We start from the raw sequence: 24617 nt of genomic DNA on the forward strand, positions 1-24617 counted from the left end.
AACCTGGGTGGGAGCATCCAATTCAGGATGACTCATCTCTCAGGAATGGTGGTATAAATATTCCAATTCACATTATAAACGACAAAGTGTTCTATGGTGTTTGGAAGCTTCTCTCTTACCAGTTGAGGCAAACCCATCGTGCAAAGCTCTTACAACCATTTACTTCTATTTCAGTGCTGCCTCAGCAGAGCCGAAGCAAGACGAGATGCGGCAAAAGTGGCGCTAATCAATTCTCTCTTCAATGAGTTGCCTTGTCGCAGGATCACAAAGGAATTTATTATGGAGAGCGTTCAGGAAGCTGTTTCGTCCACCAGTGTAAGTTCAATTCCATGGCTTTGTATGCTGTCATTGGCTGCATTTATGGTAAACTGCAGAACAGGAAGACAATAATTAATGTAAGATTCCAGATAAGAGTATCTCCATTGATAGGCTAGTGCTACTATGATTCATGTGCCTTTTCTTGACCTTCATTTCCTTCACATGTGGAGTCCACTTGGCTGATGGTGAGGTCAAGGATCCTGGGAAGTGGTTAATCTGGGCTGATCTCCCTCCCAAGAAATGTGGATAAACTTTATATTTCCTGCAACCAGGGAGTCCGTCCTTTCCCTAATCTTCTATTAGTCTACGTGGCTGCACATACCATGAGTAACCTCAGTCAACATGGAAAATATTTTAGACCCTGTTGCAAATATATGGCAGGTCAAGGTGGACCCATCCATTAGGCAATGTTTTTAGTAACCACATAATGCTTGGAGGAGAAGTTAACAAGACATACTCTTACATTTCCCAGCAATTATCAACTTCTCTCCAGAAAGACTGGAGATAAGAGATGAACTGGGTAGCAGGTCCAGGGTAAGGAAATCAGATAGGATAGTTTTTTCAGATTCTAAGAATACAGTCATGCTCGGCAGCGGGCTCAGCAAAAGTGGAGCCTAGGAAGCTGCCTTAAGCAGAATCAGACTATTGGTCCATCTAGCTCAATATTGTCAACACTGGCTGGCAACAGCTCTCCAGGAATTCAGACAGGGATCTCCTCCCGCCAACCTAAAGATGCCTGGGATCGAAATTGGGACCCTCTGGATGCAAAGCAGATGATCTGCCATGAGCAGTGGTCCTTCTCCTACCCTGAGCGCTCTGGTGGAGCCGGGTGCTGGAGCTGTGATGCGAGATGTCGCGTGTGTGCTACGCACACTGGACTCCTCACTTCATACAAAATATTGAGGGGGCTGAAGACACTTCAGCCCCCTAGAGCTGGTGCGCCTGTATCAAAGGAAAATGCATCTCATTGCATATAGCTTGGACATAGTTCCCCTTTCCAAGATGAAACTGGAAAAGTTGACTCACCAATCAATAGTACATCGACCCAATAAAAGGAAAAGTTGTGCACGCTCTACCCTCACTCATACATTCTTTAGAGTATTAGTTAAGAGCAATGTCATTACGGATAAAAGATCAGAAAAGTCTGCTTGCAACCTGCTACTTTCCCCAAGGGCCACAGCCACTCTTGGATTGAATAATAAAATATAAGGGAAGCTAGCAACGGTTTCTTTTCTTGGGCTCCATGATCACTGCAGATGGTGACAGCAGCCACAAAATTAAAAGACGCCTGCTTCTTGGGAGAAAAGCAATGACAAACCTAGACAGCATCTTAAAAAGCAGAGACATCACCTTGCCAACAAAGGTCTGTATAGTTAAAGCTATGGTTTTCCCAGTAGTGATGTATGGAAGTGAGAGCTGGACCATAAAGAAGGCTGATAGACGAAGAATTGATGCTTTTGAATTATGGTGCTGGAGGAGACTCTTGAGAGTCGCATGGACTGCAAGAAGATCAAACCTATCCATTCTGAAGGAAATCAGCCCTGAGTGGTCACTGGAAGGACAGATCCTGAAGCTGAGACTCCAGTACTTTGGCCACCTCATGAGAAGAGAAGACTCCCTAGAAAAGACCCTGATGTTGGGAAAGTTGGAGGGCACAAGGAAAAGGGGACGACAGAGGATGAGATGGTTGGAAAGTGTTCTCGAAGCTATCAGCATGAATTTGACCAAACTGCAGGAGGCAGTGGAAGACAGAAGTGCCTGACGTGCTCTGGTCCAGGGGGTCACGAAGAGTCGGACATGACTAAATGACTAAACAACAACAACAGCAATGGTTTCAAGACTAGGGCTGCCATTACTGGGATTTCAAAGGCGGAATTGACGTCTGGGAGGAATTTCCAAAATGTGATCTGGATCTTAGGCAAGTCAATCATGGGGTTTTTTGGAGTGTGTGTGTTTTTGTAAAAAAAAAAAAACTCAACAACCTTCAGGGTGTCCTGGTTTTTGAAATATAGCAACCGTATTCAAGACTAAACCAGTGCTGTAAAGTATCCTAGTCTTTCCATTCACTTTCCCACATCTCTGTTTCAGTCTTTTATTCTCTACTATGTTACTGCCTCTGGCAAGGAAATGAGTTGGCAGGAGCTTTTGTCGCTAAACATGCCGAAACCGAATCAGACTGCTTACATCTGCATTTGAGGTTAGCTTCAGTTTGCGTGGGTTGGCTTGGTGATGCTGTAGATTGTCCTCAGCTACTGGGTTCTTTCAGGGAAACATCTGCATTTACTAATGGATACAGATTCCTTGTATGCGCTACACATAGCATAGTATTTATGTATTTATATAGACACAGAAGCACTAGGTAAATGCAAGCTAATTCTATTGGAGAGGAACTTATTTTCAGTACCTCACCCACATTATTGATTTATTAAAAGCTAAGTGCATTCACAGCCTTGGGATTGCTCTGCAAATAATCAGAAATTAATGTACCGAGTTAAAAGCCTATCAGAAAGTCCCGTGATACTCTGTAAATGTCAGCCCAGGTTTCAAGTTTCTTAAATCTGCACGTATGAACATCTTGAAACTGGAGATGCCATCTATTTTAACTTTCCCTAAATCTGTCTAAGGTGCAATTAATCCCTGTATATAATCACTCTCTGCACTTTAAAGCGCAAGTGGCCCTTCTGGTGCTGAATGACTCCATCTCCCATCAGCCCCTTGTAACTTGGTCAATAGTAATGGAAGGTTGGGGTTGTAGTTCACCAGATGTTGGGGTTAATTCTGTGTCCAGGGCAGCTGTTTACCAGCTCCATCTGGTACGCAGGCTGAGACCCTACCTGCCTGCAGACTGTTTTGCCAGAATGGTACATGCTCTAGTTATCTCCCGCTTGGACTACTGCAATGTGCTCTATGTGGGGCTACCTTTGAAGGTGACTCGGAAACTGCATTTAATCCAGAATGTGCCATCTAGACTGGTGACTGGGAGTGGCTGCCAAGACCATATAACACCGGTCCGGAAAGATTTTCATTGGCTCCCAGTACGTTTCCGAGCACAATTCAAAGTGTTGGTGCTGACCTTTAAAGCCCTAAAGGGCCTCGGCCCAGTACACCTGAAGGAGCTTCTGCACCCCATCATCCAGCCCGGACACTGAGGTCCAGCGCCAAGGGCTTTCTGGCGGTTTCCTCACTGCAAGAAGCCAAGTTACAGGGAACCAGGCAGAGGGCCTTCTCAGTAGTGGCGCCTGCCCTGTGCAACACCCTCCCAGCAGATGTCAAGTCAATAAACAACTATTTTACTTTTAAAATACAACTGAAGGCCATTGGAGGGCACCAGTTTGGAGAAGTCTGGATGATATAATAACCTAGATTCAAACCAAGTTCCCCCCATTTCCCACTGAATTTCAAATGAAATATCACTTAGAGGGAGAGGATGGAAGTTATTTCTCCTTTATCCCCCATTATCATGCTGAAAACGTGTCCATGTGGATTAGGCCTTTGCAATGGTTAAAAATAAGTAATCTTATTGCAGGCGTGTTACAGCTTCTTACAAGTTGCTCAGATTCAATATTTTTAGTCATTGGCAGCAGGGGGGAAAATACAGATCAGGAGAAGCATGTTGCTAATCCACTGAAAAGTAGAGCAAAATTCATGAAAGTTTTTCCCCCCCTTTTTAAAAATGCTGGCTCAGTGAAAGACGCATGCTGCTTGAGACTCCAGAAGATTTAACAAAATCCTCCCATCTGTGCAGAAGGAACTGCTGATAAGCAAACGGGAGATTTGAAGCGACTTGGGAAGAGGGTTAAGAGCAGTGTGAGACACACAATTTGAAACTGTTCCTCTCTGATTGTAAGATTCTGGGGAGGTGGGAGGAGGAGAGCAGAGCAGTGGGGAAGGCCTGGGGTATATCTGGCTTGTGGATGAAAGGATGCCTTTCTTCTTGAGCTTTACGAGTCTCATGCCCTTTTGAGGGACAATCCCATACATACATTTTGGAAAATGGACTATGATTTATTTGGAAATGATTTCGAAAAGAAAGTTCATTTAATGCAATTCATCATTTTTAATGGAAATTTTCTAAGGCGAAAAGCTTAAAATTGCAGAGTTTTAGACAGATGTCCCTTGGGATATTTAAAAGCCAGCATAAATATTTCAGCAGCAGTGTGTTAATGTTACTGCATTTCAAAAGCTATAAATTTGCTGACAGTTCTGCTAAAGAAACTGTCTTATGTACAGAGTTGTGTTCAGCTCTGCATAGCTTCTCTAGAACGTTAAGGATTATGAGAAGAATTATAAGCATTTGACTCACAAATTGTCCCTCCGAATGGAAAACAACAAATCACTGTGTCTAAAGTTTCAGTCCTCCACGTCTACAGGGTTGTGCTAATGGGTTGCCCTACCAAATGAGAATATGCAATATTATATATTCCAGTAACTTGAATCTACAACAGGTATGGGGAACCTGTGGCCCAACAGGTGTGCCTGGGCTACATCATCCCGAACCATCCTGAGTGCAGCTGGTGGGAGTTAAGAGTCCAATGATATCTGGAGGATCACGAGTATCTGCTCTGCAAGTATGATCCAAACCTTTTGAAGGATGAGCAGGTTCTTGGTGGGTCTGAGTTCCTCTTTGACCCTTGACTGCACCCCAGACTGGCTGTAAAACTGGACAGCTGCTCATCTCCACACCTAGTCCAAGTGTAGAGTTATTCTGCATTGAACTGCAACTTCAACAACAATGACAGCCTTCAAAGACGACCAAGCACCTGTTTGTAACACTTGATGGAATGCCTGTACCCTGAGAGTCAACATCTCAGGCACCCCCTGATGAACCTCTCTGGGATGGAGGTTTCAAGGGAGAAGGCCTTTTCAGTATGGCTGCCCATGTGCTGTGATGGGAGGGATTGGAGGGAAGGCTGGGGGCAGCAGCCCCAAGCGAGGGAAGGTGCACAACGCAGTGGCCCAGAATGACTTCCATCAGCAGCTCCAGCAGTTCCTATGTCTCAGATTCTCTCTCTCTCCTCCCTGCTCGCCCTCCCTATTAAAATGGGTGCCTCCCATTTTATGCAATTTCAGTTATGCACGTGGGGGCTGAGAATATAACCCCCTCGTAAGTGTGGAGACAACTGTAGTGGCCCTTATGTCTATGACGTGCTGCCTGGATGCCCATGTTATCATATTTTCGGTGCCGGGTTAAGATGTTCCTTTACTTCCAGACCATTGATGGAATGGAATGCGCTGTTTGTTTTTTGTTTAATGACTTCATGCGAATTTAATATTTTATGGATTTGTTGTTTGCTCGCTTTTGTTTTCAACCAGGGAAATTTTAATTGTGAGATGCCTTGAGTGCTCTTCTAGAAAATGTTGTCTGATAAATTTTAATAAACTAAACTAAACTGTCCCAGCTGGACTGTCCCCTTCAGCACCACATAAACATCTCCATCTCAAACCAGCTGCTCTGTGGAAAAGAATCCAAGAGACAGAAGGGCAGGTGAAAAAAGCCAACTACACAATATGCCTGTTTCTGCTTGGCTGGTTTTGTTTTGCTTTAAGTGTAGGGCTTTTAACACTTCCATTGTATCTTATTCATTTTGTGAACTGCTTTGAGGACTACATGCAAAAATGTTAGGTACTGATTTACTAAGCAAGTAAGTAAATATATAGCTTTGTAAACTGGTCTAAGATGGTGAAGACACCAAACAGGATCTCTTGTTGGATGGATTTTGTTGTTGTTGTTAAGATCTGCTGCTGCTGCTCCGAGGCACACTCAAACCAGACCTACCACAACTAGCTCACACCACCCAGTTGTGGTTATAAGTTACCGCCTTATATTCCAGTTGTTGAAAATCCTCTTTCAGCATCATTGAAGGAAGATGTGAACATTTCAGAAAACCACGTTTTATGTTAGGAAGATGCACATAGAAATATATGTGGTTTAAAACTAGCCATGATGATGTTTATGTCTCAATGTTATACCCTGGTCTGTAGCCAAAAGGAAGGAAGAAAAAGAGGCTATTGTGAATGGTTGTCTTCCACTTCCCAGATGATGGTGGTAATGGGAGGCATCAAATACTGTGATTTTATTATGGTTTTTGTAGTAGAAAATGGCCTAGTTCAGGCAACATGCTAAATCATAGTTGAGCATTATGAGAATGAGCTACAGTGAAACTCAGGCTCCCAACTTTCTCCCAACTCTGGCATAACTACCAGGAGGAATCTGGAAACGTAAGCTTCTGGTTTAGATTAATTGCAACCTGTCCAGTCAGTTGAACCTGTCAAACTGTGCTTAATGCTAACTGTGCTTTGGTTAAAACATAATCTAGTTCCATAATTTAGGATTCTTCAGAAACTTGCTAAACTATGGTTAATTGAAACTGGAAGAGAAATTTTCCAAATTCCTCCTTGCGACCGTGCCAGAAGAGAGAGAAGGGAGAATGCACAAGATTCACTGTAACTTGTTCTGTAATTCTAAACTATGGTTTAGCCTGATGTCTGAACACATCCAATTTGTAATCTGAGGATCTGGAAATGGTTTGCATTTTCCCCCACCTAAGAATGTGTTTACGTAATTCAGAAAGTTCCTTTCTTCTTGTTAAAGGGTACTTTAAATGATGCTGATGACCCAAGCACAAGTATTGGAGCCTATCATTATATGCTGGAATCAAATATGGGGAAGACAATGCTGGAATTTCAGGTACAATTTAATTCTTTCAGACGAACCAGTTTTTTAAAGGTTTGCAGCGCTGTGTTCAGTGGGTATATAACTTACTAAAAAAAGGATCTCAGCCTCAATAAAACGTATGGCTTCATTTATGTTTTGTACCTCCCTCCATTTCTTCCAACATGAACATTTATGCTATTCATACAGAGTAGGGCAGAAAGCAGCATCTGAAAATGTTCAGTTGAATATTGAAAAATGAACTTGCAAAAGTAACTAAATAAGGCTTGCGGCTGTGTATGTGCACATGCTTTTTCCATATATTCTGATTTGGCTTTTTCCCTTTGTACCCTGTTTTCCAGATTAGATTCCAGTTGGAGAGAAGTTACCCTTTATTCATCTTTACAGTGATTTAAATGTGTACTGGAAAACTAACTAAGCAGTCTGAGCTGATACTACTTGATGTTCCAAAAAAATTATTCAAGTCATATTTCAAAATCTGCCCCATGAACAAATTTCCTTTACAAGTATAGCTATACCAGCTTTGCTTTTGATGGTTGTTTTTCTTGTGTCTGATGAAAGGCAGACCATGGAAGTTTGACATAGCAATAGAATATCCAAGCGGAGGCAAGATTGTGCCTTTCTGGAACAGATGACAGCATGTTTGCAACACAGAATGCTCATAAAGTGAAACGCTGGACCCCTTCCAATTTAAGTCTCATTTCAGACAAATGGTGATGCTTACACATGCCCCATTGTAACCCCATTATTATGAAGGCAGTGTCTAAATTCTTATCTGGGTCCATTCTTCCAAATTGTTTTCTACATCCTTTTGCCTAGGACAATGACCGAGAAAACCATAAAAGATAATAGAGAAAGAGGCGCATAATCATTGTTCCAGGTACTTCCATGGTGCACTGAATAACTTTACTTTTATAATAATGCAATTACAAAAGTTGTTCTATAATTTTAAAAAATAACAAAGAGATAGGCAACGATAAACTAATAATTGCCAGTAATAGACAAAAGGGGTCCCTGTACCTTTACCTAATAGACAAAATAATTGTCTCAATACATACTTTAGAATCTCTCTCTAGTTATTAATGCTACTCTCTTGATAAATGTCAATATTCCAACTAATTTAGGAGCAGCATACATTGGGTTTTTGTTTTGTTTCACTTTTTGTTTGAAGGGCAAGTGATCTGGTGTGACTCAGACTTGGTTCCACTCTAATCCACGTACAAGCATTCAATAATGTTCTAGAAAGTCAAAAGAGTTCAGACATATTAGAGCAATCATCTTGAAGGCAATACAGAAAGACTAGATAATGGCTCTTCCTTGTGAACTCACACAAAGTTCCTGTGCAGGTGGAGGAATTAGTTCCACGGCTGGAACACGAGGTTCCAAAACAGCCCTTCCTTGATGCTTTTCAAGATGGAAAAACACATTTGAATCTAACCCAGTTCTCCCACAGCAAATCCCCACTATTGTTTCGCATACTGAAAGAGAGATTCGACTTTGAAGCAGTTCAGTCAGAAGCCATTGGTTTTTCTTCCATAGGAACTGATGATAGTCTTTCAGCTGCTGCACTGGAATGGAAGCCTCAAAGCTTTGCGTGAAACAAAGTGCTCTCGACAAGTGAGTACCACAGCACTAATAGTGCACCCGTATCCCCCACAGCAAAACTATACTCACTTCACCTCTACCCAGTATGTTCCTTATGTTCTATAGACATGGTCCATTCTTAGGTGCCATTGATGGGAATTGAAATCAGTGGGATTTTTAAAATTTAGGCACTCAGTGAATCCCTCTGAGTCTGAGACACCTCCCAAGTTAAGTGTGTCCACAAATTAAGATTCCTCTTTGAAGACTGTAATGTCATTACACATGTTCTAGGTTTAAAGGGATCCATTAGTGGACAAGTGCAAACCTAGGGTTGTATCCAAAAAGTCCCATTAGCACAAGGACTTCTATCTACACAGTGGACTTCACATCCTGAGTCCCTTCTCCCCAAATCTGTTCTATGGTTTTCTCAACCTTCCAGAGCAGTTGGGGAGGAAGAAAGACATGGGGAGAAGAAACGAAGAGAAAGTCCTGTTGCACAGGTGGAAGTGCTTGAGATAACAGGATGAATTACCTGGATGCAACCCATAATTCTTTTTTTTAAAGAATTATGTAATTTGTATTATAAATATATTAATGGGTTTTTTAATAAAAAAACACTGCATTTTAAAAATTATATACTTTCATAATTGCATAATTAATGTTTAAATAATTATGTAATGAGTTGTCTTCTTTAAATGTTAAGACCTGCATATTCAGTTACATGAAAAATTAATCTCTTTTAAATAACCCAGTGATTAAGGACTATGCTCACTTCTACCAAACAGACAAAGGCCTTTGAATGCCAATTGTCAGGAATTGCAGGTGGGGAGAGTTCTGCTTGTGGATTTCACATGAGCATCGCTTGGTCACTGTGTGAACAGAGTGCTGGATGAGATGGGCCTTTGGTCTGACCCAGCAGGACTCTTCAAATGTCCTTAAACCTAAGTGATGAGCTGATAGTTTGATAGAGAAGCATGAATGAATGATGGAGCAGCAGGTTAACAAAACCAAATTTGCTATGGGTTTCAAGTTCTATTATTTCAAATAGTAATGGGGCAAGAGAGCAGTTCAGCTCGCGCAGGGCAAGACCTTGCTTTTGGACATCCAGGCTCCTGCACAACTAGAATTTCTTCAAGCTACCTTAACTACAATTTTTTTGTTTGACTTCCACGGTCAAACACATTTCCAATATCTGTTCTGAAATGTCCATGTCAGTTGCAAAAGATCCCAGAGCAGAACCTAACCCATTATTTTAGAATAGTGGGGAAGGAGAGCTGGAAATAATGCCGATATATTTCACATCTGGCAACCAATGTGCCCCTTTGGTTTCAGATAGTACATGGGTAGGCAAGTCTATAAAGCCCAGGACACAAATCTTCATGGCCCTTTAGCAGCTATGGTGGCTAGAAGTACTAGAGGTAATGTATTTAGTGTTAACTCTGTAAATGTATACTCTTTTCTGACCAAACTAAGCCTCCTGTTGTATATTGTGCTCTAAGAGGCTTAGTTTGCTCAGAATCAAGTATACATATCCAGAGTTAACACTAAATACATTACTGCTGATAAATAAACCACCATAGCTGCTACAGTAACGTCCCCATTCCCTGGGGACAGTCCCCGGATTTACAAATCAGTCCCCTGACAAATCCATCTATTTAGTAGGAAGTTGAAAAGTGTCCCCAGATTCATTGAAAAAAATCTGGTACCCTTACACTACAGGGTCATGAAAATGTGTGTCCCAGGCTTTTTAGACTCATCTACCCATGTACTATCTGAAACCAAAGGAACACATTGGATGTCAGATGGGATTCCCCTGCCCCTCCAGCTCTCCTACCCCACTACAAAGCAATGGTGTATTTGTTGCTAACTCTTTTTTTTTTTGGATGGGCAACAGGAAGTGATCTCCTACTATTCCCAGTACAGTTTGGATGAAAGGATGAGAAGTCACATGGCTCTGGACTGGCTTATGAAGGAGCAAGAAACTCCGGGCATTATTTCACAAGAGCTGCAAGTGGCCCTTCGAGAGCTGGAAGAAACCCGGAAAGCTGGACAAGAGCTGCGGTTTTACAAAGAGAAAAAGGAAATTCTGGGCTTAGCACTGAGCCAGCTGTACAGTGATCAAGCTGCTGCCTCTTCAAATGATGATCGTATGAGTCTAGCCCTAAGTGGCTATCGCTAGGGCAGCCTAGGGCGCCGTTTGTATGAAACAGGTTTGCAAGGCTGGTCTGTAATGAGCTAATCCTGAATCATTCAGATCAATGTGAAACAACAGCTTGCCTTCAGCTGATTGTATAATGTACAAAGCAGAAACTCTCAAATCCCCCCCCCAGGTGAGCAGCATGAGTTCCAGGTGCATGTGGAATCCACACATCTCATGTGCAAGTTCACAGAATGCGTGAAGAAGAAGCATTACTCACACATGCTTCCTGTTTCACTGCATGTGAAACAACTAAAGCGGCATTACAGTGTGAAATTCTGTGTGACGAAGACAGATTTTTAGAATTATTATTTTTATAAAAAAATATAGCTTAGGTTTGTAAGTTCTTAAAGAACAGCAACAATCATTTAATAGCGTTGTATAATCAAAGTAAGTGTGGCAGAATTGTTTAGTATGTGAATTGAATTAATACATCCGAGAGATGTACAGAAATAAGGAGTGAAATGTCCCTGAAATAAGCAAAAACTACCGGCTGATAGATATATATATATTGTTATTTAAAGTAGTGGTTGAAGGGACAACAATAGGCTTCTAAACTTAGGGAAATCTAAGACACAAAAGCAGAAAGCCAGTTGTTATACTTGAAAAATGACCAACGTGGACATTCTTCTAGAAAAATAACTTGAGTCCTGATAATAAAATACATTAGCTACAGCAAAACCTTTGTAGATTTTTTTTCTTGTTTATATGAGTAGTAAGTAAAATAACAACACTGCGATAGGCCAGTATTTGCAATGGGCAAGCCCATTGCTTCTAATAGGAACACAAATCTCAACTTTTCATTATTTTTGCTCATTGTACTGTATCAATACAGCAAATGAGAAAAAGACAACAATATATTTGATCAGCACCTGGAAGCAGTGGCTGGCTGTGCCCAGGGCCACATTCAGTTTTCAATGCACCAGTAGTAAGACATGTGGGGCTACTGCATTTCTGAACATCAGAATGTCATCAAAGAACAACTGACAACATCAATGATAATATTTGTGTGTGATGAAATCAACCCTTTTGCAGGGTAAATGTAATGAATTGCTTTTATTTCTTGGCAGGGAAACAGACAACCATGTTTAATTTGTTTAGCTCACTACACTTATACTAGTTTCCTTAGCAAATGAGAAAAACAGCTTAGGGAGGATTCAGGGTGATTTAATAGCACTGAATGAAGTAGAGTCGTACCTTGGTTCTCGACCAGAATGCGTTCCGGGAGTCTGTTCAACTCCCAGAACTGTTCAAAAATCAAGGTGTGGCTTCCAATTGGCTGCAGGAGCGCCCTGCAGCCAATCAAAAGCCACACCAGACATTCAGCTTCCGAAAATCATTTGGAAACCAGAACACTCACTTCCAGTTTTCAATCGTTCAGGAGCCAAAATGTACAAGTTCCAAGGCATTCAGCAACCAAAGTATGACTGTACTGCTGCTGCAGCTCAGGACCAACCAACTTAGTCACAAAATTGTATGCTTAAGTTCTGGGTTCCAGGTTTTTGAGAAATCGCCAGTGCCTGCAAATCCTTTCAGCTGAGCGAGATCTCACTTGCCCCACAGCTGACATTATATATGACACTGTATGGAAGATGGGCAGGTGTGGCTTAGTCAAAATGGCCCCATGTGCCAATTGGGGAGGTTTGGTGAACCTTTTTGGCCAGTGAGATGAAGGTTTCCCATCCCTGATTCAACAACAACAACAATTTCAGAAAGTTCAACTGTACTTTGGAAGTAAATAATAATAATGACTTACAACTTTGCTCATGATTTTCAGCATTTGGTGAAGATCTTCCTAAATTTGAACCAAATTATTGGATGTTGTCAATGCCTGCCTTGGCTCTAACCTAAGCTATCTCTTCCACTGTCATGATAAACACTGCTCTGCTTATCAAGCACAATGCAGCCAATCCTTTCTGCTGGTTGTGTACTTGTGACTCTTACAGGAATTTCCATTGCAAGCAGATCAGATACACATATTCAGGCCTTTTTTCCAGACAGAACAGGTGGCTGCGGATAGCATGGCGACTGGTGCAGTGGCCCCCCCCCCGAAAAAAGCCCCAAGTTCCAGCACCTCTTTTTCTAGAAAAAAAGCTCTGCACGTATTATGAAGAGCCCTTGACAATGAGTTATCAACACTGTGTTGCAAAAAGGAAACCAGACTGTTCTTTCAAGATTCATCTATAGCTGTCATGGGTCTACTGCAGCAAATGGTAAAGAACTATAATACTGGGAATTAGAATCAACCATTAATTTTTTAAAAAGTATTTTACTGCCTCAAATCTTCTGTATCTTATTTGATCTCACTCAAGTGTTGAATTTGGGCAATCATTTTGTAAAATAAACCGTTGTGAAAACATTACAGGAAATATGTGCTTATTGCGAGCATTCCACATATTGTATGCGAATATTACAACAGTCTGCTTCTCTCTATGGTCCGTGTGAAAAAAAGTAATGTTTAAATCACTAAGCTTAAACATGCTATGGAATGTCAATGGAGAAGTAACCCCCCCCCAAAAAAAACCCTACTCATGCACATTTCTTATTTACTTCTAACCTAAATATTCTTGACTTTTTCCAATCTTGGCAGCAATTCTTAAAACCTTGACCTCCTGAACCATAAAATTGCAACCATTTTTTTCTTTAAGTTTTAAAGAAACAACAACACCTGGCCAACACTGATTTTTGTTTTTGAAAGGGAAAGTTACCGTAGTTTTATTTGCTGAATATTTCAGTCAACAGCCAAAGAGAGACTGCTTTTGGTAAAGCCTGAAAGGCCCTCTCTCTCTTTCTCTTAGTGGGGTTGATAAAATGTTTGCTCATCTTTCCTCTTACCTCCACCTGCTGCTCTCCCCTCTGAAACTTCCCACACCAACTGCTTTTAACCTTGCCAATGCTTGAGACCTATAGTTATCTTGCAGACATGGGACTGGAACCCCATGGGAGCAATCGCAAGTTGGGAGGAGAGGAAGCAGAGGAAAATGGATGGCTGTAGGAAGGGTTAAGCACCCCCTTTTACCTCATCACATTCTCCTCTCCAGATTACCTTCTCCCACAGCTGCTTTCCTCCGGAGGAGGCAGTTTCATTGCACACAGCAGGTGCACAACTCGTCGTTTTCTCTCTCAAGTTTTCATTCAGTTTCAATACTGACATTTTCCCATGGCAGTACCTGAAAACTGGGTGCTCATTCTTCCAGAAGCGAGGCCAGGTTTGGTTTCACCAGTTCTCTGCAAAAAGCCAGGGCTCCTTTGCTTGGATGCCATTAAAGAGCGGTTTAAGGAGGCTCTGCCTTGCCACATGAGCTACTTCGTCCCAGGCATTGCTGTTCTCGCACACATTAAAGGTTGGGTTCGCAGGATCCAAAACAAATGGCCTACGGGAGGAAGAGAGGCGTTGTCCATATGAACAAAGACAGGAAGTGCTAGGTGCCTCTTTTACAGTACATTCAAATGTAATGCTGTTTTCACACACAGAGCCTATCGTTTCAAGACCTCTTGAGCTGGAAATAATAATAATAATCATTATTATTATTATTTATTATTTGTACCCCGCCCATCTGGCTGCGTTTCCCCAGCCACTCTAAATATTGATTATTGCCTCATAAGAAAAGCTTTTAAATAGAGGGTGAGTGGGTGGAGGAGAGGTGGAAAGAATAACAAATATGTCCATGAGTATGGGGCGCAATCTGGACAGTTCTGCCAGGGGCACAATATCACCTAGCTATGGCTCTGGGAAGGAGAGGTTGGTGGAATCAGCTTTTCCTAGCAGTGGAAGCTCTAGATTAAATTTCAGCTGCTGGGGGCATGTACTAAAGAGGCAGACAAGTATATAATGGGCTTACTCACCTGGTTTGCTTTAGAAACACCTTTTGGAAAATTGGAAAATTGGGTCTGTAATGTTTGTGCCATACAGCACAGATTTCTTGATACTGAACCAAAAGCTTCAGGACGGCTCTCATTCCCTGTACATAGCTGAAAAACATTGGTTTCCCAGCCAGCTCCCATACATAGATGGTGATGAGTTCCACAGCGTAGGAGGAAGGGAGCCTGCGAAACCTAAACACACACACAGCACACAGTTAGCAGCTGCACAGAAGGAGCTGCCACAGGAAACGGTCAAAAACAAAAGCTGTAGATCAAATAAAGGCTAGAGACAGTAGCAAAATCCAATTTGGGCCTCCCGTTTGATTTAATATCCATGCCTTGCAAAGAATGATAAGCCAGGAGTAGCTAAGAAAATATACCGGTAGATTAAATATTGTTTCCCCCCTGGTAGGTATGCTCTCTCTTTTTGCAAGTATGTGGGTCACTCGCTCACAAGGGGTTGAAACAATGCAAAAAATCTACAGATTGCATTGTACCTTGGGAAAACAGAAGGATCTGAAGTTGGTCCAGTACTCAAAAGCTTGCCTTGGCTGTCCATACTCTACTAGGCCAGGATCCAAATTATTGGGTTATTTTGCAAGGCCCTTAACAACTTGGGTTCAGGATTATTGAGATTTACAGAGGAGTAACAGATAGTGGTCTCCCATGGTTTGAATGTGCAATTCATATTCATCAGGAGTCATTACTGAAATGAGGCTGCATTTTAATGTTGTACTTAATCTTGTTTTTAAGTTGTGTTTTAATCAATTGTTTTTACCTGGTGTTAGCCTCACTGAGCGCAGTCTTGCCTGGGGAGGGCAGGATATAAATAAAATTTATTATTATTATTATTATTATTATTATTATTATTATTATTATTATTATTAATTCTCTATTGTGTGCCCAACCAGGTCAGACGGGCTCCCTCTCTGTTGAACTTCTGGCACTTACTGAAGACACTTATATTTTTTGTTCCAGCAGGCATTCTAAACTGAATTGTGATACTATAGCCTTAACCAATTTTTTTATTTTCATTGTATTGCATTTCTTGTGTATAAATTGTTTAAATCAAAGGGTTCCCAAATGATGGTCAGTGGTCTGTGAGCTTCATTCAGGTGGCCATATGGCATCTGGCACAGTACATTACAATTTCTACAACAGGCAGAAAAACCATTAAGTGTTCTTGCCAAGACCCTCATCAATTTTCAAGTGGTTCAGGGGAACAAAGTTTGGGAACTGCTGGGCTTAATGGCAACAGCAGCAGCAGGAAGAGGAGATGATAAATGATTTCAGTTTTGTTTGGATACGAACAACCTACTTGTTTTCTTCTCCTGGTGTTGCAAATGAAGTTTTGAACCAGTGCTTCATTAAACGTATGAGATCTTTCACCCTCTCTGTTGACGCCTTGACAAACTCAACTTGGTACTTCAACAGGGCCATAGCGTACAGCTGGATTTTATCACTGTCACTGCAGTGGTAGAGCTTGCGGTAAAAGCTCTCTTTTAAACCTGTTAACGCCAGACAAGAGATAAGGCTAATGACACTCCCTTGGTCTCCATTTCTTAAATCAAATCGGACAGATTTCGGGCTAATGGAAATATTGTTGCAGTCTGAATTACAATAAAGGTAGTATTATTGGACAGTGAGGGGGGGGGGCACCACCCCCAGCCAGCTCTTACCTGCTGATAATGTAGGCCCAAACATGTCATAACAAGGCATTATGTCAAACAAGTGGCCGTGGTGATCTTTATAACAATTAAAGTAGAACCTTAGGGAAAATGGTGTCCTTTCCTGCAATATTACCCTAAGTAGAAAAGAAAGGGGAGAATAAGGCTTTAATTCTACCTCTACTTACCTGGGAGTAAGCCCTATTGAATTTCATAGGACTTACTTCTGAGTAGGCATAGTTAGAATTGCACTGTTAATCAGTGGCATACTAATGACTTTACAATAATTGGGGGAAATGAAGGGAGAACAAAAATCTCAGTCCAAACCTGTTGATCCAGGAAGGTTTAGTTAGTCTTTTCCCTAACTCTTCTAGTACTTCGGGAATTTTTCTTTGGCAGTCTTCTAAACTTTGAAATGCGCTGCTAAAAAGAACTATGTCCACATCAGATGAATCTTGCACATCAGTTCCTTTTATATATGAACCGCCCTGTTAGGTAAGATATTAACAGAAAGTTGGTTAGTCCTTGACTTTAACTCACCTAGTACCAATGTTCCCAAGGAAGAGCAAGACTACCCATGTGTCAGCTGTTCAACCCAGGCAATCTGCATCACTTTGGATCACAAATGGAGGACACTGCTTCACAGTAAAATGCTTATAGAGTAGATGATTCTGGATGGCTCCCATAATGTAGGCCATATCACATATTCATTAATGTGACGACTCTGGTTCCAAGCATCAGACAGGACTCTGATACAGAAGAGGAGCAGTTAAGTCTGTCTTACCCACCACAACTTGGGCAGAAGAGTGACACCCAACCCTGGAACTGGACCTTGAGACCATGGCGCCACAGCACCTAGAAATAGGCCCCCCATCTGCAGCACACAGTTAGAAGGAGTATCATGCAGTTTAAATAGCCATGGCTTCCCTCAAGGAATCCTGGAATTTGTTAAATGCACTTAGAATTGTTAGGAGGTTCCCCTTACAAAGATACAACTAGCAGAATGGTTCAGCATTCCCTCCCTCTTCTGATGGGACTCTGGGAATTGTAGTTCTGCGAGGGGAATGGGGGCCTCTCAGCACCCGTAACAAATTACAGTTCCCAGGATTCCCTGGGGGAACCATGGCTGCTTAAAGTGGTATGATACTGCTTTAAATGTATAGTGCAGATGGGGTCATAATACTTCCTGTGCATGTCGTACCCCAAAATGAACGAAGTCTCATTATGGTAGCCACCTCCCATTTTCCCATACATGGAACAGATGAAAGTAAGGGAAGGACACACAAGTGCTTGGATCCAAACCCAAGAGCTGTCCTTTAAAGTTATCCACTCCACTCCTTATGGATTGAGGATAGCATGGAACCCATAAGGATATAAATATTCCTTTGGAGCTAGGACTTCATCAGAACAAGTTGCTTGCTCCCAATGATCTGTCCATGGTCCTGCATGCCATGTATCTGACCCTCTTGTTTCTCCTGAAATCCAGACCCCTATCATCATCGTGGACTGTCATCTCCCTTAATTCTGGTTCTTCCTATCTTCTCCAACCACTGGTTGGACACTCTGTCTTCTGGGCCAGGCATAGCCTCTGCCACCTCTGGACAAGACAATTAAACCATGCAGGTTCTTGAAAGTGATGTTCACCTGGGACATGGCCTATCATAAGAACATTAGACAACCCTGTTGGATCAGGCCAACGTTCCATCTCACCCATCATCCTGTTCTCACAATGCCTATGGGAAGCCTGCAAGCTGGACACAAATGCCACAGCACTCTTTCAGCAATTCCCAGCCACTGGTATTGAGAGACAAACTGTCTCTGTCAGCGAAGGTAGGACATAGCCTTCCTCTCCATAAATTTGTCTAATCCTCCTTTAGAACCATCCATGCTCCCAACATAAATTGTATTGGGTTGCAAGCCAAATAGCTGCTTCACTCATGACATCTTTCCTCCATAGAGATAACGCACACCAACACAGTATGCTGTGCTGTGTTATGTCAATGTGAGTGTTTACTTTGCCATGAATACAGTATATGCATGTACATATCAGATTCTCAGCTGACATATTCATGGCAAGTCACTAGGTCTTGGCTAACTTCATATGTCTTTTCCCTTACATAGAGATTAAGAGTGATGAAGCAGCCCCAAGCAGCTTAAGATCCTGACTTACCAAAGTCCATTGATTGCAATGGGCCTACTCTGACTTAGTCAAATACCACCTTTTTTATTTAAATGTTTTGCCTCGTGCCCCAAAATTTCTCAGCCCATTGCTGTATTTGAAGGGAAGATTTGCATATCCCCCCAAGCAGGAAACTATTGCATTTTCAATTCTTATAAAATAGCATACCCTCACAGCAGGATAACCTTGAGGGAAATGGGATGTGTGCAACAAAGAGGGAACTAATGCATATTCATTGCATAAACACACACACACACAACTGTTTGCAAAGCTCCTTAGACATGAAATAGCAGATACAGGAAGTGCAACACTACTGTGATCAATCTCAAGTAGAATGTGGCATCATCAGTACCTTCGTAACATATGTAATTGGTAATGGAAACACTTCTTCAATGAACTCAATGATCTTTTCAACTTCTGATGCACAGCCCCACCTTACAGCATTTGAGTTTGGTCGGAGTTTTGCTTCCACAAATTTCGTTAATTCCGCAGGTGTTTTGTACTCTAATATGCTTTCAGGTTTAAACGCAGTGGACATTTGAGCTATACAAGAGAGAAATCAAGGTGAATTATGAGTTTTTGCCTGAAAAGGAAGGGATGAGGAGAAGCTCTTAAAAAGTAAGGTTTAAAATCGGGTGGTCCTTGATCATGCGAGCACTTCAAAACAGCAGTGCTACCTCTTTTGCTGGCAGTGAAGTGATGCTCTTGTTTCTCATGGTACTCCCTGGCATGGGCTGTTCCAAACTGCCTGGGGCACATCCTACAGGATGTCAGTGTTTCCGTGGCCACAAACTTTGTTCTCCTCTTACGAGTCATATCCCAGTAGCTTCTGTGATTGCTGGTCAGTATCATTTCGTGATCAGTCTGTTAATAAAGAAGAGAAGAGATGAACGGTATATATATCGAGCTGAGATGCAGGGCCAGGAAAGAGATTGAAGATGGGAGCAAGGAAGTATATGTGGATAGTATTCTAGTCTTTAAAATGGTATAGCAGAAAGTAAAAGGCCCTTTTTTTATTTGATATCTGGTTTTATGTTTGTCTTTCTTAATGTAGACAGGTGTATACAATTGTTTGCATTTTTGATCAGCCAGACATTTTAATCATTTTGTACTATTGTTATGATATTATCTATTTTATTGTATATGCTGCTGTACACTGCCTTGTTATGCTACATGAACTTGTGATAGATAAATGTTTTTACAAATAAATGGATAGTATTTTATCTTCTCACATTTATATACTGCTATTTTTCCCACATGAAACCAAGATACCAAAATAAAAATAAAAGTTCATTTATTTGCTTGAACAAAGGAGGAGGAAGATGACACGTTCCACCTTACCTTTGCATGCTGCAGAAGACACTCTCGCAAAACCTCCTTGCCACAAGTTTCACAGTGAACTCTCCCAAGATGTTTAGCTTGAAAATGGTATCTCAGAGCTGTGCGGCTGACAAAGTCATTCCCACATCTCCCACAGTTGTAAGATCTGGGTCTTAGGCCCCACATCCTTTAAAAGGACAAAACAAAAAGTTAACTATTCACACACACACACACACACACACACACACTGGGGGGTGGGTATGGGAGAGTATCTCAACTATAAGAATAGCTAAATTAGGAGTGTTATACGTCTGGAATACTGCATCCGGGCATAAATTGGGGAAATGTCCTGGAAAATCTGGATGTATGGCAACCTATGTTGGCAGTGCCAGTTTCCCATAAAAATATATCAGAAACTGCATTTTTTGTGATTTTGCCCCCAAAGCTCAACAACTTTGGGCAAAAACAAGGAAAATATCAAAAACTTTGCCAATATAAGCTCAACAATTTTCTGTCCAGATTTTCACTGATTGAAATATGCCAGCCGGTGGGTTATTTGTACCATACAGCTTAATTCTTTCAAAACTAGTTGATCAGAGCCTGTTCTGCTTGTGGCAACACAGCGAGGTGGCCACTCCCTAAATCATCTGACTAAATTATTCCATGTGCTTCTGCTCCTTCCCCGTTTGTTTTTCAAATACACCCTATAAAGGGGTAAATTACAAAGGAAGGGTTTTCTGCCAAAAATAATCTTACCTTGGCAAAGCCATGCTGTCTGCATTTCGTAGCAAGTGTGTTTATGTCCTCGTTTCCCAGTTACAGTCCTTTGAGGACAGCACATTTCTCAAGTATGTACCACCCCCAGATGCTTAGAATTCTGGGAATTGTGGTTTGTGCCTCCACTGTTGATTGTTCTCTTTGGGAATTGATAGTTATCACGCCTCTGGTCAGCCCTGGAGCCACAAAAAGACGGGATGCAGCTCCTTTTTATACTCTTAGAAGCTTTGCAGCAATGCAAAGAATTATCCATCAGATGCAAAACCTTTTCTTTCTCTTTCTTTCTTTCTTTCTTTCTTTCTTTCTTTCTTTCTTTCTTTCTTTGTTATGGGAGTTCTTTGCAAAGCTAGTGTTGTTCGTCACCTGGACAACACTTTTTGGCAAATATTTGATTTCCCCCACCACTTGGTTTATAGACTGTGGTTTAATGTGAGCCCCGAAACCCAGCCCAGTGTCTTAACTACATTTGCGGGCCATAGTTTGTTCTTGATTTGTAAGCCCTGGTTTGTGTTATGTGTAGCTTAGTATTATGTGTGAATGCAGAAGAATGTTCTCTTTTGTCCTTTTCTTATTCATAAACATGAAACACACCTTTTTCAGGGCTTGGGTAATCTAAACTTCTCCATTTTTACATTGTTTAGTCTTACCCAACTTTCACAGCTGGTGATTCATATTGCAGTTCTAACCATGTCTGCTCAGAAGTAAGGTGCATTGAATTCATTGGCGTTTACTCCCAAGCAAGTGGGGTTAGGACTATAGCTTAGTGCATAGACACTTACCCATTCCTTGGGACAAATGTGACAAGCTCTGCTTTAAATCTTCTCCCTAGATCTCCCTAAATCATTACTGGCCCAGCACTCTTGTATACTTACTCTCTGCCAAAATCACAATAGAGGCAATTATGATGTGTAACACACATACATACACACACACACACACAGAGAGAGAGAGAGAGAGAGAGAGAGAGAGAGAGAGAGAGAGAGGCAGAGGGAGGGGACCACCAATATTTAAGTTATTTTAAATGTGAGGCAAAGGTGTTCTTGTTTGTTCAGCCATTTGGATCTTGATATAGTTTGATATTTGGCCTGTTCTTTGTATAGCACATTTGGGGTAGGGACAATTGTTTTCCATGTCAGTTCCTGGTGAATGGATGTTTTTAGTACTACCTACCATTTTATTACTTTTGGTTATTTTACAGTACATATATTGCTTTACTAATTTGTTGTAAGTTGCTTTAAAACTTTTTTTCCTGTAGAAAGCAATAAATAAATAAATAAATAAATAAATAAAGTGGTACCTGGGGTTACATACGCTTCAGCTTACATACGCTTCAGGTTACAGACTCTGCTAACCCAGAAATAGTGCTTCAGGTTAAGAACTTTGCTTCAGGATGAGAACAGAAATCGTGCTCCGGCGGCATGGCGGCAGCTGGAGGCCCCATTAGCTAAAGTGGTGCTTCAGGTTAAGAACAGTTTCAGGTTAAGAACAGACCTCCAGAACTAATTAAATACTTAACCCGAGGTACCACAGTAGAACAAACAAAACTGAAACAAATTTGCAGTCAGGTTATAGAAGCAGCAGGAATGTGGATTCTCCTGGTGCCTTTTGCTGTGCTGCAGGAACAGTCCCTCCCCCAGACTCAAAATGGAAATTACATCCTAAAGATGACTGCACAGCCAGTGGCAGACTTCGGGCTTTCAAATTTCAGTGGCACTCTGTGTGGCACAAAAATTTAGCACCCCCCTGCCTTTCACCTTATGTTATAAGCTGTTGTTGCAGCACACGCTGCAGCACTCTCTTGGCTTGGCACCCGGTGCAAGTGAACCAGCCACTCTCCCCTAAATTCACTTCTGGTGCAGCATTTCATAGAATCATAAAATTGTAGAGTTGGAAGGGACCACGGGATCATCCAGTCCACCCCGACCCCACCCCCCGCAATACAGGAATATACAGCTGTCCCATACGGGGATCAAACCTGCAACCTTGGCGTTATCACCACCACACTATAACCAACTGAGCTATAGAGAGGTTCAATAAATATTATTATTATTATTATTATTATTATTATTATTATTATTATTATTATTATTATTATTATATTTATACCCTGCCCATCTGGCCAGGTTTCCCCAGCCACTCTGGGCGGCTCCCAACAGAATATTAAAAACATGAAAAAATATCAAACAGTTAAAACTTCCCTAAACAGGGCTGCCTTCAGAAGTCTTCTAAAAGTCAGATAGTTGTTGATTTCCTTGACATCTGGTGGGACGGTGTTCCACAGGGCGGACGCCACCACCGAGAAGGCCTTGTCAGGTTCCCTGTAACTTTGCTTCTCACAGTGAGGGAACTGCTAGAAGGCCCTCAGCAATGGACCTCAGTGTCCGGGCAGAACGATGGGGTGGAGATGCTCCTATAGGTATACAGGGCTGAGGCCGTTTAGAGCTTTAAAGGTCAGCACCATCACTTTGAATTGTGCTCAGAAACATACTGGGAGCCAGTGAAGATCCTTTAGGACTGGAGAGCCAGTGTGGTGTAGTGGTTAAGAGTGGCGGACTCGTAATCTGGTGAACCAGGTTCACGTCCCTGCTCCTCCACATGCAGCTGCTGGGTGACCTTGGGCTAGTCACGCTTCTCTGAAGTCTCTCAGCCTCACTCACCTCACAGAGTGTTTGTTGTGGGGGAGGAAGGGAAAGGAGAATGTTAGCTGCTTTGAGACTCCTTAAGGGGAGTGATAAAGCGGGATATCAAATCCAAACTCTTCTTATATGGTCTTGGTGGCCACTCCCAGTCACCAGTCTAGCTGCCGCATTCTGGATTAATTGTAGTTTCCAGGTCACCTTCAAATGCCCGTGTGGTGGCCCACATCACTCTTAGGGGTGGGAAAACATGTTTTTAAGAATTCAGACCTCCATGCTTCATAAGCATTTAGAGATAGTGGCTAATTGTGGGCTTCCAAATCTTGTTGCACTCCAACTCCCATCAGCCCCAGCCAGCATGGAAGTTGTACTTCAATAACATCTTACCATCTGAAAGGCCAAGGGTTGGTCACCCCTGTTTAAAGCCAATTATAACTAAACATTTTTTTCTTCCATCCATATATATATATATATATATATATATATATATATATATATATATATATGCTTTCGTAGATTTTCACGGGTACAGGAATGCAGGTTTTGGTGTCCTCGGGTGTCTTCCCGTGTAAAAGTTGGGGTGTCTAGGCGGCGTTTCGACGAGGTCTCACTCGTCATCTTCAGGCTGGTGCTTTCGGCTTCTTGTTACTGGAACAGAGCAGGATCTCAGTGTTTGAGTTCCTATAAATACTGTTGAGGGGGTGTGGTGTATAGCCTCCAATGTTCTGGGCAGAGAGGAAGTTCCCAGGCTAGTGTGCCTTTTCTTCTTTTGTTCCTTAATTACTTGAGGGATATCTTGAGTGATTTCTTGAGTGATATCCTGAGTACCACTTAGGTGGGTCATTAGGTGTGGATTAGTTGCTAAAGTCTTTGTGTCTTGACCTCTTGAACTTTGTGAAGAGTTTTTCTGAGAAGATGGCTGTACTGCACTTAGTTGTGCTCTGGCTTGGCTTCGTGTATAGGGGCGAGCTGTGGTTTTGTGGCCTGTGTCAGCCAGATCTGTGTGGGGATTGCAGGGGGGTGCAGCATCCGGAGGTGCCACCATGGTTTGGCTACTGGATGGTGTCTGTAATTTATCTGTGGAGAGGGTCTGGGTTTGGGTCTGGTGTGGTTGATTGGTGATGGCGTTCTGTGTGCCTCTGGATCTGGTGTCAGTTTTTCGCTAAATTTCTCGCCAAGCAACTTCAGCCCTATGCAGAATCCATCTCTTCACACGTTCCAAACTCCTTCCAGTTCATAGAAACAATAAAGAAGCAAAACCTACATCCTAATGACCTACTTGTGAGCTTCGATGTTGTATCTCTCTTCACACAAGTGCCCATTAATGAAGCCTTGACAGCCATTCAAAACAAATACAATCCCCCCGAATACATCTTGGACCTGACCAACCACTGCCTAACCA

General features: G+C 41.9%; 2 protein-coding genes across 3 annotated transcripts in view; one reads left to right on the forward strand and one right to left on the reverse strand.

Moving 5' to 3' along the window:
• The window catches only part of LIX1 (limb and CNS expressed 1), a 35111-nt gene extending 22083 nt beyond the window's left edge, over nucleotides 1-13028 (forward strand). The window contains exons 3-6 of the mRNA XM_081930763.1: nucleotides 175-315; nucleotides 6911-7006; nucleotides 8531-8608; nucleotides 10470-13028. Coding sequence (XP_081786889.1) covers nucleotides 175-315; nucleotides 6911-7006; nucleotides 8531-8608; nucleotides 10470-10754 — 600 coding nt within the window. The 3' untranslated portion in view covers nucleotides 10755-13028. The remainder of the gene's footprint in view (nucleotides 1-174; nucleotides 316-6910; nucleotides 7007-8530; nucleotides 8609-10469) is intronic.
• LOC309380560 (2'-5'-oligoadenylate synthase 1-like) lies at nucleotides 252-21442 on the reverse strand. 2 transcript variants are annotated; one of them, XM_081930671.1, is made up of 10 exons: nucleotides 21359-21442; nucleotides 19824-19989; nucleotides 19160-19346; nucleotides 18835-19025; nucleotides 16631-16791; nucleotides 16316-16440; nucleotides 15955-16144; nucleotides 14619-14828; nucleotides 13943-14146; nucleotides 252-368 (listed from the first exon to the last, which is right to left on the reverse strand). In XM_081930671.1, exons 2-9 carry the CDS (start codon nucleotides 19986-19988, stop codon nucleotides 13990-13992), a joined length of 1386 nt encoding a protein of 461 aa, XP_081786797.1. In that variant the 5' UTR covers nucleotide 19989; nucleotides 21359-21442; the 3' UTR covers nucleotides 252-368; nucleotides 13943-13989. The 2 variants fall into 2 exon arrangements, with proteins under 2 accessions (XP_081786797.1, XP_081786796.1); XM_081930670.1 differs by lacking the exon at nucleotides 21359-21442 and adding an exon at nucleotides 20559-20613.
• Nucleotides 21443-24617: the final 3175 nt, after the last annotated feature.

The sequence above is a fragment of the Podarcis melisellensis genome (assembly GCF_964234715.1).
Source record: "Podarcis melisellensis genome assembly, chromosome: 11".
Classification (NCBI taxonomy): domain Eukaryota; kingdom Metazoa; phylum Chordata; class Lepidosauria; order Squamata; family Lacertidae; genus Podarcis; species Podarcis melisellensis.